This window comes from Scyliorhinus torazame, chromosome 1 (assembly GCF_047496885.1).
Source record: "Scyliorhinus torazame isolate Kashiwa2021f chromosome 1, sScyTor2.1, whole genome shotgun sequence".
Classification (NCBI taxonomy): domain Eukaryota; kingdom Metazoa; phylum Chordata; class Chondrichthyes; order Carcharhiniformes; family Scyliorhinidae; genus Scyliorhinus; species Scyliorhinus torazame.
In genome coordinates this window covers 287862824-287880576 of record NC_092707.1, presented here as the reverse complement: position 1 = coordinate 287880576, position 17753 = coordinate 287862824, and the positions used below count along the sequence as shown (strand labels likewise).

The 17753-nt window shown below is 44.8% G+C and overlaps 1 protein-coding gene across 3 annotated transcripts in view; it reads left to right on the top strand.

Moving 5' to 3' along the window:
* LOC140422058 (aftiphilin-like) overlaps positions 1 to 17753 on the top strand; it is a 97497-nt gene that overhangs the window by 6805 nt on the left and 72939 nt on the right. The window contains exons 2-3 of one of the 3 annotated variants that reach the window (XM_072507058.1): positions 1385 to 2974; positions 3092 to 3366. In XM_072507058.1, coding sequence (XP_072363159.1) covers positions 1414 to 2974; positions 3092 to 3366 — 1836 coding nt within the window. In that variant the 5' untranslated portion in view covers positions 1385 to 1413. Of the gene's footprint in view, positions 1 to 1384; positions 3367 to 17753 lie in introns of all 3 variants that reach the window. The other 2 variants (XM_072507052.1, XM_072507043.1) reach the window with 2 other exon arrangements.

The window sequence follows — 17753 nt, the reverse complement described above, 5'->3', positions numbered from 1 at the left end:
ACCAATACTGAATAAATTGAAATGCCAAGTTTGCAACATATTAAGCATTTGACCGCTGTTTGGATTTTCATGAAGCTCGCAATTTGCATTGCTTGCTTACTGATGGGCATAGTCATTTACAGAATTTTTGGAACTCTTTTGGCCGCCTTTGGAAAATTGTCTCCCACTTACATAGCAGAAAGCAAAGAACTTCAGATAAAAAAAAGTGGGCAGCACAATTACAAAACTCTGGGACATATTTTATATGAATTGAGCAACTGCCGAGTGTTATGCTAACTGTTTGCGTTTGAATTGCTGCCTATAAATAAATTCAAATCAGATATTTTTGCAGAATTTAAAATAATCAGTTGCTATTCTTAATTTACTTTAATTGGTGAGGCTGTAAATGCTTGAAGTCACATTTGCAAGCATTATGGTCTCATTTAACCTTTGCTGCAGTTCCCTTGTTAACATTACCTTCCTGCAACCTAACGTTCAGTCCACCCTTTTTTATATATAAATCCCCAATTATTTATAAAATCATTTGACGTCATTTCAGTGTTTAGTTTTGATTTTTGTGTTTGTAATTAGTCTCCTATCAAAATTTGTACAAGTGACCTTGTGGGTGATTCCCATGAACTTTGTTGCCAGTATTCCTCTGCATATTGCTGGCTGGAAATGTGCTTGTGCAGCAAGATTAATAATGCTGGAACCTGTTCTCTAAGGCAAGATGCTACACATTTACAGGGCTCTTCACCTGACCATTTTAACTAGAATTGACAAACTAACTGCAGGTAGCTCTGGGACAGCAAATCTATGGCTGCAGGTTATAGGAAGTTCTGCCAAAGCATCCTCTAGGTGCACTTGTGATTCTCTGAAGATTTCCTTCAGTACTGTAATCCACAGCTTTGCATCTTGTAAACTGATTTAGTCAACATTTTCTATTTGTTTAAATTATATCAGAATAAGCCAACTTTGCTTCCCTGTTACCTATATCATTGTTTGCTGTTAACTTAAAAAGTTAAATGTGTAGATTGAAACAGTGATTGAATTCTTTTTGCATTTGTCCATCATCTGCTGTCCTTTAACCTGAAGATTAGAGTTGGTTTTGATTTAGTGTGCAATTCCATCGATCAGCCAGTATTCATATACCTACACAAGGTTTTGACTGACAGTTGTGTGTCAGTTTATTTAAATAGGAAATTTAAAGATTTTTTAGATCCCATTTATGTTTGGCTCTAGTTCCGCATGGAAAATATATTCTGGGAGATGAATATGATTTACAATTAATTTCCAGAATGCTCACATGAGTTAATACTGGTCTGGTTAGCAATGACTATTGAATGAGTTTATCTGAAATATAAAATTCTGGATTTCTAATGTTAACTTCTGTTCTTCTCTCCAGGTGTAACAAACTGACCGAGGGGAGACATCATGGAACCAGAAGTTATTACAATGTATTCTTCGTCACCACCACCATTAGACGATGGGACTGAAATTGATGATGAGGAGTTTGGTGAATTTGGTGGTTTTTCAGGAGTTGGTAGTTCAACCCTTGGTTATGCTGATTTTGATTTGGAAGACCACCATGGGAACTTTTTGCCCCAGAACCATTTTGTGCCTGGTCATGAATACTCCAGTCATACAGATGTATTTGCTGACTTCCATTCAGCAAATGCCAGTGAGGGCAAAGACTTTATTTCAGGCTTCTCAAGATCTGCAGAAGGAATGCCAATGCCAAATGAAGTATCTATAAGTACTGAAAAAGATCTAGTTCGATCAAAATCTTCAAGAAATGATTTTGATTATACGGCAACGGAACAAACAATGGAATCCATCAAACAAATGGAAGTAACTGCTAGATTTGATAGCCTGGCCAAGGATGCTCATGCAATAGATTCAGAACCAGGAGAGCACTGTAATGGTCAAAAGAGCAACCCAGAAATTCTGACAAATGGATACCCAATAAAAGATTCAACACACACTCAGGGAATAGAAAATATGGACAACACAAGTGACCAAGCAACCACAAATGCTCACATTTCAGAGTCTGTGCCTAGACCAATTGAGGACTTTACTGCGTTTTCTGCATTTTCAAATGTTAAAGAGCCTCCCAATTTAACAGCAGAAAATACAAGTGGATCTCTGTCTACTACCAGTAAAGCACCACTAAAAGAGCATGATTCTGGCAATCATTCAGCTTTCGGGGAACTGCCAAATGTCCTGGTCAGTTCGAACTTTGCAGCGGATTGTGATCAACTGAAAGTGACTTCAAGTTGTAAGAGTGGGAATGGTAATATTACAAGTGCAGATGTAGACTGTACCCAAAGCAGCTCCTCTGAACATAGCACTTCAGCTGACACAAACATTGCTAACAATAATTGGAACTCATCCGAATCAATGGAGCACATTGAAACCAGGGATCAAAATGCTCAGCACTCAGTTCATGAATTGTTGGACAAAGTGGAAGAAACCACTACCACAGAAATTAAAGGGATTCAATTAGTTGTAGATCGATCAGATAGTAAAAATCAAGATATACCAGAACCAGAATTGGAAACGTGTATTCATGATGAGGAAGAGTATGGTGATTTTACAAACAATGTTGTGTGTAAAATGTCTACAATTGAACAAGGCCATGTTGCAGTCAGTGATGAACAACCGGAAGCTGACATGACACGGCCAGAGGAAAATGAGTCTGATCATTTTGGAATTTCAAGAGGCAACTGTTCACAAGATGGTGATTGTTCTACTTTTAGTCCGGTGTTGAATTCTGATCCTGCAGATGATGATTTTGGAACAGTTGATGTGCATTGTGTGAACTCTGACAGCAAAGCAGCTTCAAAGTTGACAACAGACGAGTTGTCAATATTTCGGGAACCTGGTGTGAAAGACGGGTTTGGTGACTTTGGTAGAGTGAGCACCGACTCTCTAAAAACGTTTGCTAATATGTCTGACTCTCCAGCTGAGAAGGAGGTGGAAACGGAGCATGAAGGTGATCTGGAGTTTGGTGAGCACGGGACTGCCACCGCAGTTAGAAAGACTGATGAGGAGGAGGATTTTGGAGAATTTGGGTTCATTCAGGAAGATAAAAATGTGTCTGATTTTGCAGGATTTAAAAGTGATGAAGACTTTTCAATGGGTGGACAAGACACCAAGTGGAATGCTTTTGGGGATTCAGTGGCTGAAAGTACATCGTGGGCAGCATTTGGTGAAGAGCAGTCTCTTGGTGCCTTTAAAGAAGAAATGAGTCAGTGCAGCAGGACAGAACCTGCCCTTTCCAGTAACACCCAGTTGACTGGCTGGGCAGACCCTACTTCTGTTCAACCCATTGAAGAAAAGACAAGAATTAAGAGTTCAAGTCCAGTGGAAGAGTCTATGTCACAAGTAAGTGTTGCTGATGTTGAAATATTGGTATAAGAACAAATTAGTCAACTTTGCTGCATTATGATATTACAACTAAACACCACAGAAAACGTAAGCTTTTAAAATTCCGTCTACATCTTTTCTTAACATTGCTTTTGTAGGTGATAGGTAAGCGACCTTTCCCGAGGTCTCTAAAAGCTTTGCTTTATTGCTGGTTGCCAGTTAATATTTAAGAATAGTCTGGAACAGTTCATCCGCCAGTTTTATTCACTGTGTGGGGAAAGTGTTTGGCTTTGACTTGGCATCAGTGAATGGGAAATCAGCTTTTGGGAGTTGTGGATGCAAAGCTCATCTGATTTGAGTGCGCCAATATTTGGAGCACTAACATGCTATGTCTATAAAATATGTTGCTCAACTTTATTACTCATTTTGTGAACGGTAAGTTGTATTGTTGAGCCAATCAAATCTCCTGATTTTTGAGAACATTGTACATGGTGTTTTGTAATGTTTGTGAATCTGATCTTCTGAAACGTTAGGTGTGTGCTGATGGAAACACTGTTAATAAATAGTATTAAAATGTCTGTGGTATAATGAGTCTAGCAGAATGTACCTTGCCCAATGGACTTGTGCACAGAGAAGAGCAGGAATATGCAACTCAAAACAATTAATTTAATTTTAACATTGCTACAGAGTGGTTTTTGCTTTGCGTTGTGGTACGTCTGTATTGTGTAAATGAGTTAAGACCTCACTGAGTTCAGAGTCAATTGGAGTGCTTACTTCAAGGAATTTTAACTGACTTTGTTGAAGTATCAGGGTGGCCCCTAACCCCAGATTTAGGCTCCATTGACACTAAACACTTGGAGCCAATGTGAAGCAAAATCACTTGTATCAACTTTACAGTTGCAGTGTACATGCAATATGAAAAGTAAATTAAAGTGGGAAAGGGAATAAAGAAAGCAATGCATCTTGCAGTTTATTTATAGGGACAGTGTATAGAAAGGTAAGTTTGTAAATACATCGCATAATTGGTTAGGCTACAACATTTCTAGTTTGGTGGGGAGAGTGAAAGCTGATCTGGCAAGGTGGGATGATCCCCCTCTGTCACTGGCGGGTTGGGTACAGGCGATTAAAATGAACGTGTTGCCGCAATTTCTGTTTATCTTTCAATGCCTACCGATTTCCCTGCCAAAGGCTTTATTCCGAGAGATTGAGGGAAAGATTATGAAATGAAATGAAAATGAAAATCGCTTATTGTCACGAGTAGGCTTCAATGAAGGTACTGTGAAAAGCCCCTAGTCGCCACATTCCGGCGCCTGTTCGGGGAGGCTGGTACCGGAATCGAACCGTGCTGCTGGCCTGCCTTGGTCTGCTTTAAAAGCCAGCGATTTAGCCCAGTGTGCTAAACCAGCAATTACGTTGTTCATATGGGGAGGGAAGGTGGCCAGAGTTAGAAAGGTGCTGCAACAGAGGGGAAGGCAGACAGGGGGTTTGGGTCTTCCCAACCTGATGTATTACTACTGGGCGGCGAATGTGGAGAAAGTGCGGAGCTGTGTCAGAGGGGTTGATTCCCAGTGGGTCAGAATAGTTTGTGCAGGGTGTCGGGATTGAAAGCACTAGCAACAGCGCTGCTCCCGATAGCCTCGGGGAAATACTCAGGCAGTCCGGTAATAATAGCTTCATTGAGAATTTGGAGGCAGTTTCGCCAACACTTCAGGTTGGGGGCAGGATCAAGGGAAATGCCGATCTAGGGGAACCACAGATTTGAGCCAGGGAGGTGGGATGGAAATTTTCGGAAATGGGGGTCGATTGTTGGAATTCTTGACTCTTGAGGAGGATAAGTTTGAACTGAGGGGAAGCATGGGCATTATTCATTATGCACTTTCAAGAACTTGATAGCATCGAACATTAGTTTGGGGGGGGGGGGAGCTGGTTGTGTTAATGGTGACTATGGGTGATTCCTGATTCCTTTTTGTCATTTGTTTATGTGAACATGCGGGCTAATGTTTGGGGTTTGGTGGGAGGATGGGATCGTTGTTATTGATATAGGGATTGACATATTTATTCCTGATTATTGTTTATTGTTGGTGGGTGTAAATTTGGGAGAAAATGTGAAAAAGGAGGAGAATAAAAAATATTTTAAAATTTAAAAAAAAAAAAAAAAAAAAAAATTGGTTAGGCTGCAGTTGGATTACTGTTGGACTCCCCATTATGGAAAATAAATTTTAGCCATGCAAAGGAGCAATGTCATGTCAATGGATCAACACCAGAGTTATGGTTTTAATAGACGTCGCGTGCCGATGGTAGCATGAGCTCAGCGGTCACACAAAAGGTGGCTATCGCTTTAAATCTACGACAATGGCCTGCTAACTCCAGCAAACGGGCACCAAAAGCGCCACCCCCGCCTACTCCGCATGCTCTACCCTGCCAAGCTATGGGTTACATACCAGGGGAAGAAACATTATTTTGATGCCCCAGAGGAAACCAACATAGTTATCCAGAAGAACGGACTGGGCAAACAGCGATTGAGCGCAATGGCCAGACTATGGGCCTCAAAAAGACTAGCGGGGCAGAGAAGAACACTGGCAAAGCCACAGAGAAAGTGGGGGTGGGGGAATGAACAGACAGTCAGAAAGGGGATCCTGGCTAGTAGAGGAGCCGCTGTACTAGCGAGCAAGCTGGTTTACGGGAGTATACAGGCGGGAGAGAGTGCCTGGCAAAAGGGAAGGGGAAACAAAGGACAACGAGAGGGGGGTGGAGGATGCAGAGAAAGGGGTAAAGCCAAAGGGATGAGTAAAGGGGCGGGGGGGTACAGGGGGAGAAATAGAGATGGGGTGGAGGGTAGAATGCTGATTGCAACAGTCAACACGTGGAGATGGCGAAAAAGAGGAAGCAGTCTGCGGCCATCATGAAGGGGACCTGGTGGTGGAACAGTTCCTCGACAGACTGCATATAGTGATGGTGGGGGAGGACAGGAAGCACCGCTGGAGCTGGGCAAAATAATGGAATGCATCAGTTCAATGCTTCAGGGAAAACCAGGATTGGATCGGTTCCCGGTAGACCTTGACAAGAAATTCTCAGCAGTGGTGGCCCCGCACCTGCGGGAGATGTTCAGGACTCACTGTCAAAGGGGCCCCTGCCACCCACGTTGGTCCAGGCCTCGATCTCACTGATCACCAAAAAAGACAAAGACACAATGGGCGTGGATCATACAGACCCATAAATACTGAAGCGAAAATCCTAGCGAAAGCACTGGCAAGGCCTTGGAGAATTGACTGCCAGAGGTGAGCGCGGAAGATCAGACTGGTTTTGGTAAGGCAGACAATTAACAGTGACGCCTGCTGAACATAATAACGACCCGATCCAGGGAGAGGACACCAGAGGTGATCGTCTCCCTGGACGCTGATAAAACCTCCGATCGAGTACAGTGGAGGTACCTCCATGGAGGTGCTTGAAAGGTTTGAGTTTGGAGCATGGTTCACGAAGCGTATGGACGAACACTTCCAGTTGCACAGGGGAGCAAGGCATATGATGCCCGCTGTCCCCGCTCCTGTTCACAGAGGCAATCGAGCTGCTGGCTATCTCCCTTAGATCAGCGTATTGGTGAACGTCATTTCGAGAGGGGGCAGAGAGCATAGAGTCTTGCTCTATGCAGATGACCTGCTCCTCTACCTGTCAAACCGCCTAGCCAGCGTGCGAAAGGTAACCGGACTCCTTAAGGATTTTGGTGCCTTCTCCGGTTACAAATTCAACCTGGGAAAGAGCAAAATCTTCCCGGTGAACCCGCGAAAGAGATAAGTGGAGCTGGAGGAACTGTCTTTTAAAGTTTCTCAAACCAATTTCAGGTACCTGGGGATTAAAGTGGCCCACACCTGGACGAGGCTCCACAAATGGAATCTCTCCAGCCTGATGGAGACGGACCTGCAAAGATGGGACTCGCTCCCTCTTTCACTGGCTTAACGATTTTCATCCCCAAATCCGCCTTCATCAGGGTTGACCAGTTAATCATTGCCTTCACCTGGGGAGGCGGGGGAAGAGTCCCTAGGATACACAAGACCATCTTGCAACTAGGGCAATGTGTGGGAGGCCTGGCCCTACCGAATCTTCAATTTTACCACTGGGCAGCAAACGCGGAGAGGGTAAAGGGCTGGCTAAGGGAACCGGAATTGGACTGGGTCCAAATAGAGGAGGCCTCCTGCACGGGATGTCTCTTCGAGCGCTGGCCACCGCTCCACTCCCGGCCCCCCACATACACACACACACGCACACTCCAGGAGCCAAGTAGTAGCAGCTACCCTAAGCACATGGTTTGGAGACGACGAGCATGGCGACATCTACAGACGACTCGTAGAAAAGGTCAGGACCCCACTGGACACGACCAGATGGAAATACGGGGAGGAGATGGGCATGGAGATAGGGAGAGGACTTTGGATCAAGGCGCTGCACAGGATCAACTCCACCTCCTGCGCCGGGCTAAGTCTGATGCAGCTCAAGGTGGTGCACAGAGCGCACCGTACCAAGACATGCATGAACAGGTCCTTCCCGGAGGTAGAGGATAAGTGGTGTCGGGGGGGCTCGGCCAGCCACACCCTCAGGGAGTTCTGGATGATCTTTGAGGCTATGTCCTGGGTGGTGGAGGTCGAGATGGAGCCACGCCCATCTGTGGCGGTCTTCGGGGTGTCAGAACACCCAGAGCTTTGGATGGGGAAGGGGCCGGATGCCCTGGCCTTCGCCTCACTGATCACCAGGTGGAATCTTCTGCCAGGTTGGAGGTCGGCAGCACCACCCAGGGTCTCAGAATGGCTCTCTGATCTGGCAGAGTTCTGAGACTAGAAAAAATAAAATTTGCAATAAGAGTGTCTGAGATGAAGTTCCACAAGGCGTGGAAAAAGTTCACAAACCTCTTCACAATCTGTTCACAACCAGCAGCTAACGGGCAAGCAAGGGTAAGGTCCCAGCAATGTAAGTAAATATATCGGCAAAGCTGGGTATCCCAGTAAGAACCCGTCAAAATATTGTACAAATGAACGCTATTGTAAATAACGTAAAATTGTACTGGGACCTCAGTACGGACACGGTGACAGCGTGGTGCTCATCATGTTTTGTCGGCTTTATTCTGTTAACTTCTATTACCGTTGTTCTTGTATTCTTTGTCTGCGAATCTGTTTTTAAATACAAATGGCACTAAAAATATTTTCAAATAAAAAATAGACATCAGGCTAAGTTCATTGGAATAGAGATGGTTACATGGATCGTGAGGAGTTCAGATTAGTAAAGGGTTTATGTTATAAATTAAAGGTTATTTCTAATGGTTGACCAATTAGTGAGAAGGGGACATACAAAATCTATCAATGCTAGAAGCATGAAAGTCATTAAATACCTTGCCATTTGTGGTATTGACGTTCAGCTTGAGAGGATGAGAAATATTTAAGAAACCGGCAGGCAGAAGTGTAGCTAGCTCAGCTCGTTTGGAAGAGGCGAGGAACCAAATACTGACACTGGCATGATTCATAAAATAATGGTGTAAGATTTCTTACTATTGAAATTTTACTATGGGTGTCGCACTATAGCCTCAGGGCAGCACGGTGACACAGTGGTTAGCACTGCTGACTCACAGGGTCCCAGGTTCAAATCTGACCTCTGCTCACTGGAGTTTGCTCTTTCTCCCTGTGTCTGGGTGGGTTTCCTCCCACAGTCCAAAGATGTCAGGTTAGGTGGATTGGCCATGCTAAATTGCCCCTTGGTGTTCAAAAGGTTGGGTCGGGTAACTGGGTTCCAGGGATAGGGTGGAAGCCTGGGCTTGGGTAGGGTGCTCTTTCCAAGGGCTGGTGAAGACTCGATGGGCTAAATGGCCTCCTTCTGCACTGTAAATGCTATGAAATGAATATTAAGGTGAATGGATGAGGATGTTAATGAAGCAGGTAGCTTTGCCCTGGTTGATGTCTGAAATGTTGCACTCATCCAGGCAAGTGGTAAAATTCCATCATGCCACTGACTGTCTTGACAATAATTGAGATTTGGGGAAATCAAGAGATGAGCCACTCACAGCAGAATACCCAGCCTCTCTCCTTCTGTTAGTAGCCATGGAAGTTATGTATTTCGTTCACATGAATTGCTGATCAACAGTGCGTGTTGATGATGGGGGGACTCGGTGACGATAATTTTCGTTGAATGTCATGGGGAGGTAGTTAGACTCTTGCTTGTTTAAGATGCCCATTGCCTGGCACTTGTGTGCTACAAATTTACTTGCCACTTACTAGCCTAAGCCTGGGTGTTGTGCAGGTCGCTTCATGTGGACACGGTCTGCCTCATTGTCTTTGGAATTGTGAATTGAGTTGAATGTTTCGCAGTCATCAGCGAATAGCCCAGCTTCTGACTTTGGAGAGAGGGAAGGTCATTGAATCTGCTGAAGATAGTTGGGCTAGGACACGACCCTGAAGGCTCCCTGCTTGGATGCCCTGAGGCTAAGTGATTAGTTTCAGACTATTATAACTGTCTTCATTTGAACCAGGTATGATTCCAGCCAAGATGGGTTTTCTCCATCATCACCATTGTCTCCAGGCTTCCTAAGGCCCCTTGAAGGTCCCTTCTGGAATTCAGCTCCCTCTCACATTAGTAGGATTACAGGGTGGTAATTAGCTTAATTGGATGTGTTTTGCTTTTTGTAGACTGGGCATAACTAAGCAATTTTTCATTACCTGATGCCAGTGTTGTAGCTGTACTGCAACAACGTGGCTAGGGGTATGGCTAATTCTGAAGTACTGGTCTTCACTATAACCAGAAGGTGGGAGCCAATAGTCATTACTATGTTTCTTGATGTAATGCGGAATTAATTTTGACATTTTGGATTATAGGGACCCCGGGAGGAGGTCAGAAGGATTATCCATTAGTTAAGTTGGCTGAAGATGGTTGAGGATGTTTTGCCTGCCAGTCCGTTGTCTAATTGACCACTTGCAATATGGCAGGACTATAGAGCTTTGTGTTCATTGAGGTTGTTTGGCAGCGACATGCTGTTAAATATGCATATCATTCTGTGTTGTCAACTTGGTGAAACTACATCTCATTTCCAGATGCTTGGCTTGTTCTACATTCTTTTGTCATGTGAGAGTACCTTTAAGACATGGATGTTTAAGCAATGTACCTTTTAAGAAAACAGTGATATCAGAGAGTGAGTGGAGCTGAGGTCAGGTCAGCAATTTTGCAGTTTTGAAAAAGAGCTGGTGTGTGTCTGTGTGTTTCCAGAGAGCTGCAGTTTAGTTTTGCAGTTTGAAAAGCAGCTTGTGTGTGTCTGTGTGTTTCCAGAGAGCTGCAGTTTTTCAGTTTGAAAAGAGCTTGGGAGTGTCTGTGTTTGCAGTGAGCTGGATCTCTGCCATAAAAGACTATCTCTGGATCATTTGGGTGATTTAAACTCATAATAGTAAAGCCTTTAACCTGATGCGATTTTGTTTAAAGGTGTTAAGTCTCTTGGAAGTTTGAAGGAACATTTTAAGGAATTATTTACTGTTGCAATATTTTCTGAGTTATCTTTGAAGTAAGGGGTGTTAAGAGATCCAATGTTTATTTAAGATGTTAAGTTGAGTTCATGGAATAAACATTGTTTTGTGTTTAAAAACCCACGTGTCCATAATTGTAATCCCACACCTAGGGAACAAACCGTGTGCTAGGAAAAGCAACAAATACATTAAAGGGAGAGGTTGGTTGAACTCCATGATACGTTTTGGGGTTGTGATACCCAACTTTGGTTCAATAAAGTGTTATCAGGCTTGGTGGTGATGGAGGAATGTGGGGTATTCAGTGTTACAAATCCAGACTTATCCTTGCTGTCAGGTGAGGGTTGGGAATTGTAACTCCCAGCATGTATTGGGAGGTTCTGCCCATACGCGGACTGGAAGTGGGCGACACATATACACAATCCGACACTTTGTAGTTCTTCAGACTGATAAGACAGGCTCAGTATGCCTGTGTAAAAAGAAAATCGCACAAACTTCAATCACGTGACAGAGAGCAGAGCATCACAATTGAGAAGAGCCCAGGCAGGGGACAGGATGATTCCATAGAGGGGGTCCCAGAGCGGGAACGGGGCTAGGTCCCAGCTAAGAAAGTGAAAGGAGCAGAGGGAGAGGCTGAGGTTATATTTGGCAGATTTAATGTGATGGCAGCTCAGGTGCCCTGAAGATCTAGAAAGGCAGCAGAAGGCTGGGGACTCTGCTGTGAGCCATTGGAGCAAAGGTAAGCCTTTGGAGCAACAATGTTCTGCTCAGCACGATTAACAAGCTAAAGTTGTGCACTATGTGCTTGTGAATTCGTGTTGGAGTGCAGACTTGGGAATCCAAGGGAACAGATACTCGGGAGACGAGATTGAAACCCTGCAAGGTGGGCTGTTGTTGAGGCCATCTGAGTTGGAGTGCGTTTTGGAGCAAATTCCAATCAGACCTTTAAAGATGAAGCCTGGAATTCCTCATGAGAGAGGGAGAGTTTCAATAAGATTGGTTAACTCAATGTTTACTGATGTCTGAATGGGTTGTTGAGAAATCCGCAGAATTTGTCTTGGTTGCATCTGTCATTTATCATGCAGCGTGGTGCCTTCAAACCCACTTTACCTGTTAATTCACATGGACCTCACATTAACCCCGAATATGATGGATATTGCAAATGGTTCGTCTTTCTGACCTTGTACACTAAAGTTTATTTTTATTTGTTCAAAACCAGTGGAACCTTGTGTTTATTTTTTCTCTCAGTTCAAGAAGGCAGCTCACCACCATCTTCTCTCGGGCAATTAGGGAAGGATAGCAAATGCTGGCCGAGCTAGCGAAGCCCACATCCTTTTTTAAAAAAAAATTAATCCCCCCCCCCCAAAAAAAAGCAAATGTCTTAAATCTCAAACTTTGTCTACTTTAAGCAAAACATTATTAGTCTCGAATTGAATCATACCAAACATTTGAGGGTCTGGTCCAGGATCACACCAGCAGTTCATGAGATTCTAGTGTTGGGTGGGGTTACTGGGAAATGGGGATAGGGTGGAGGTGTGGGCTTGGGTACGGTGCTCTTTCCAAGAGCTGATGCAGACTCGATGGGCCAAATGGCCTCCTTCTGCACTGTCAATTCTATCTATGAACTAGTTTGTGGTGGTTTATAATTCTGCTGATGACCCACAATTCTTCATTGCTGTCCAGGTTTGAGTTCCATAAGAGTCCTTTGTAAACAAAAAAATTATTCTACAAATTCTCTCCATTTTCACCATAGAAAAGAAAAACAGGAAGAACAACTGCAACAATATAAAAAACAATCCAAGCCCAAGAACCCCCCTGATTTCCCCCCCCCCCCCCCCCCAAACAATCAGGAGTGATCAACTCCTGAAAGTGCACGATGAACAAACCCCAACAATTGTAGAACCCCTCCTTTGCCCCCCCTCAGCTCTAACTTCACCTTCTCCAGGATCAAAAACTCCAGCAGGTCCCCCCGCCACACTGAGGCACAGGATGGAGAGACTGACCTCCACCCCAACAGGACCCGCCCACGAGCAATCAGCTAGGCGAAGGCTAAAATATCCGCCCCACTCCTGCCTGCAACTCGGGCCAGTCCGACACCCCGAGTATGGCTTCTAGGGGACCGGACTCCAATTCCACATGCAAGACCCCTGAGATTGTGCTTAAAGCTGTCCAAAACCTTTCCGGCTTAGGGCAGGACCAAAACATATGAACATGATTCGTGGGGCCTCTCCCACATTGCTCACAGACATTCTCCACCCCCTCAAACAGCCGGCTCATCCTTGATTTTGTGTGGTGCGCCCTATGTACAACTTCCAGCTGTATCAGCCCCAACCCCTCACACCAGGTCGAGACATTCACCTTCGCGGCACCTCACACCACAATCCCTCTTCCAACACCCCACTGCTCCTCCTCCCACTTTGCCTTAATCCCCTCCATGGGTGCCCTATCTTCGTCCAGAATCCTCCTGTAGATCGCCGAAATAATCCCCCTCTCCAGCTGACAGCACCGCCTCCAGCAACAAAGGGGCCAACGCTATTGGGAAGGTCGGGAAAATTTTTCTTGTGAAGTCCCGAAACTGCAGGAACCTAGACCCTTCCACCTGCGCCAACCCATACTTCTCTCCCAACTCCTCTAGGCTCGCGAATCGCCTCACCAACGAACCATTTCTTCATTTCCTTGACCACCCCCCTCCCTCATCCCATCTCCAAAACCTCTCATCCATCCTCCCCAGCTCGAACCCATGATTCCCCCACTAATCAGCATCCCCACCTGACCTGGCCCCCAGCTTAAAATGCTGCCTAAACTGCCTCCAAATCTTCAACTTGCCCACCACGACCGGGCTCAACGAACACTTTCTTGGAACTATTGGAAGCGGGCCGTTGCCAGCGGCCCAATCACGATCCCCTGCACAAGCCCACATCCATCTTTACCCACCGGGCCTCCCCCTCCTTGCTCCAGCCCTGCTCCTTCTCCGCATTCGCCACCCAATAATAGTACAGCAAGTGTTGTAGGCCTAACCCCCCACCTGTCGTCCTCTCTGTAGAACCACTCTCTGAATCCCCCTCCCAAATAAATGAGATCAGTTTGTTTACCCCCCCCCCCCCCCCCCCCCCCCCCCCCCCCCCGAAGAAGGACTTCGATAAAAGGCACTGAAATAAAAACCAGAATCGTAGCAAAACATTAATTTTAACAGCCTGCACCCGGCCCGCCAGCAACAGAGGGAGGTTTTCCCACCTTGACAGATCGGCCTTCACACTCGGCCTTCACACATTTTGTGTGTGAATGGGTTGCTGTCCAGGGGATGGGGGATAAAGATGGGCTGGAATCTTGCTTTCAGGGAATGAGACTGCCTTGAAGGGAAGAGGTTGAAGGGTGATTATTTGTGACTAATTGGGGCAGGGGTTGGGATGCCCGATAAATTGTTGCTAACTGACGAGGCTTAAAACACGTTGGATGAGAAATGCTCTCCCACAAGGTATTGGTGCTGCCAACTCAAATTTCGCATTATTTGCTGATAGTTTACACTTTTACTGCTAATACTGGTTTCCTCCAACAATCAGCTTTGTCGTATTTTTAGAAATTCGTTGCCTTTGACCTTCTGTATGGGTCTCTTTCTTTGTTCATTTAGTCTCAGCTTCCACTATTTCAGGATTATTTCCTCTTCGGACTCCAATACTTCAGATATTTGTGAGCAGATTTCTCACAAATGTTTTCTAAACCTTTGCTTTTCACTTAAAGACTTAATGTATTGCAATAGTTTAGTTTGATCACAAATAATATCCCTTCATTTGACTTTCTTTGATTCAAAATACTTTTTTTCTGGGTTGTATGCATATGATTTATTTAGCGTGCTATTTGGGCTGTATATCCATTAAAAATTGTATATGTCATTTTCCTGTAACACTTGTCTCACCTATTAATTTGTCATAAATTGCATCTATATTTAATGATTGGTGGTTTTCATTCCTGTTTGCACTGTGTCCATCGAAAATTCACATTCAAATTCCCAATTCCTTATCAAGACTTATATCCATCTCTGCCATAAGCATGCTCAATGTCTTTAATGCTCTGGTTTCCATCAATCACAGGCTCCCACACCACATGCTCCCACAGCTGCTATTGCCCTGATACAGACCTTGCCGTCTCTCTGGCAAGTCCAAAAGTCCAAACTTGAAGATGTTTGTTGTACCAATTAGTCATCTATCGGATAACCATTGGAAGCGTTAATATGCTTCTCCCTCTTCAGCCAAAACCATGCATTAGTGCCCCTGAGTATGCACTGCATTAAAGTAAATAGACCCAGCCTTGCTTTAATTCCTTCATGGGATGTGGGTGTTGCTGGAAATGCTGGTAATTATTGCCCATCTCTAATTGCACTTGGGCAGGTGGCACCTTGAGTCTGTGTGTACTGTTTAGGATGAGCTCCAAGTCAGGATGGTGAGTGACTTGGGAATTTGCAGGTGGTGTGTTCCCATGTATCTGCTGCCCATGTCCTTCTGGGTTATCGAGGTTGCAGGTTTGTAAGGTGCTGGCGGAGGAGCTTAAGTGAGTTGTTGCGGTGCATCTTGTCAATGATGGTACACACTGTTACCGCGGATGGTGGAGGGACTGCAGATTGCTGTGGTAGAGAGGGATCTAGCTGTCCTGGTACATAAGACCATCAGACATAGGAACAGAATTAGGACACTTGGCCCACCGAGTCTGCTCCACCATTCAATCATGGCTGATATTTTTCTCATTCCCATTCTCCTGCCTTCTCCCCGTAACCCATAAGACCATAAGACATAGGAGCAGAATTAGAAAATCGTACATGAATCACAAAAGGGTAGCATGAAGGTACAGCCAGCAATTAGGAAGGCAAATGGAATGGTTTTGGAATAAATCATAGAATCCCTACAGTACAGAAACAGGCAATTCAGCCCATCGTGTCTGTACCGACCCTCCAAAAGAGCACTCTACCCAGGTCCACTCACCCACCTACCCTACCCTATCCCCGTAACCTTGTAACCTAACCTGTACATCCCTGGACACTAAGGGGCAATTTAGCAAGGCCAATCCACCTAACCTGCACATTTTTGGACTGTGGGAGGAAACCAGAGCACCCGGAGGAAATGCTTGCAGACACGAGGAGAACGAGCAAACTTCACATGGTCACCCAAGGCTGGAATGGAACCCGGGTCCTGGCGCTGTAAAGCAGCAGTGCTAAACACTATGCCACCATTGGCTTTTATTCCAAGAGGGATGGAATATGAAAGTAGGGACCTCTTGCCAAAACTGTACAGGGCATTGGTGAGACTGCACCTGGAGTAGTGTGTGCAGATTTGGTCGTCTCAGTTAAGGAGGGACATACTTGCATTGGAAGCAGTTCAGAGAACATTACCTTGGCTGATTCTTGGAATGAAGAGGTTATCTTGTGAAAAAATATTGAGCAGGTTGGGCGTATATTCTTTGGAATTCAGAAGACTAACAGGTGACCTAAAAGAAACAAAACTAACCTGAGGGGGGGGGGTTGAAGAATGAGAGGTGATCTCAGGATTCTTATGGGGCTTGACAAGGTAAATGCTGAGAGGATGTTTCTGATCATGGGAGAGTCTAGGACCAGAGGGCGTAGACTCAGTATAGGGGTGCCAATTTTAAGTCTAAATTATAAGAAATAGAAACCGAAGTAGGCTGTTGGCCCCTCAAGCCTGCTCCACTATTCAAGGATCATGGCTGATCTAATATTTCTCATGTTCACTACCCTGCCCTTTGCCTGTAACCCTTCATTCCCTTACTGATCAAGAATCTATCTATCTCAGCCTTAAATATACACAGGGACTCTGCCCCCGTAGCTCTCTCTGGCAAGGAGTTGCAAAGACTCTCAATCCTCTGAGAAGAAATTCCTCCTCATTTCAGACTTAAAATTGACACGACTATTCCACTATATCTGAGACTATGCCCTCTGGTCCTAGACTCTCCCATAATCGAAACATACTCTCAGCATTTACCCTGTCAAGCCCCATTAGAATGCAATATGTTTCAATGAAATCACCTCTCATTCTTCTAAATTCCAATGAGTAGGGTCCTAACCTTTGCTCATAAGACAATCCCTCCACACCGGGGATCATCCTAGTGAACCTTCTCTGAACCGCCTCCAATGAAATAAGATGTTTCCTTAAATAAGGGGACCTCTCCAATACCTTGTTGCAGCAAGACATCTCTACTCCAACCCCCTTGAAATAAGGCCAACATTCCATCAGCCTTCCTGATTACCTGTTGCACCCGTGTGCTAGCTTTGTGTTTTGTGCACAAGTATCCCCAAGTCTCTTTGTGTTGCAGCTTTCTGCAGTTTTTCTCCATTTAAATAATATGTTGTTTTCTCCCTTCCAAATTGAACGTCACATTTTCCCACATTATACTCCATTTGCCAACTTTTTGCCCACCTACTTAACTTATCAATATGCCTTTGCAAACTGTTTGTATCCCCCTTGCAATTTGCCTGTCCACCTATTTTTGTGTCATCTGCAAATTTGATTACAGAACATTTGCTTCCTTCGTCCAAGTCATTTTATATTTTAAATAGTTGCAGTCCGAGCACAGATCCCTGTGGAACCTCACTGGTTACAGATCGCCTCTGCCATTTCCTTGTTTCCCATTACTATTTCCCAAGTTCACTTTGACCACACTCTTTTTTTAAATAAATAAATTTAGAGTGCCCACTTTTTTTTTCCAATTAAGGGGCAATTTAGCGTGGTCAATTGACCTACCCTGCACATCTTTTTGGATTGTAGGGGTGAGGCCCACGCAGACACGGAGAATGTGAAAGCTCCACATGGACAGTGACCCGGGGCCAGGATCGAACCCGGGCCCTTGGCGCAGTGAGGCAGCAGTGCTAAGCATTGCATCACCGTGCTGCCCTGCTGTCTCTTCCTTTTTATATAT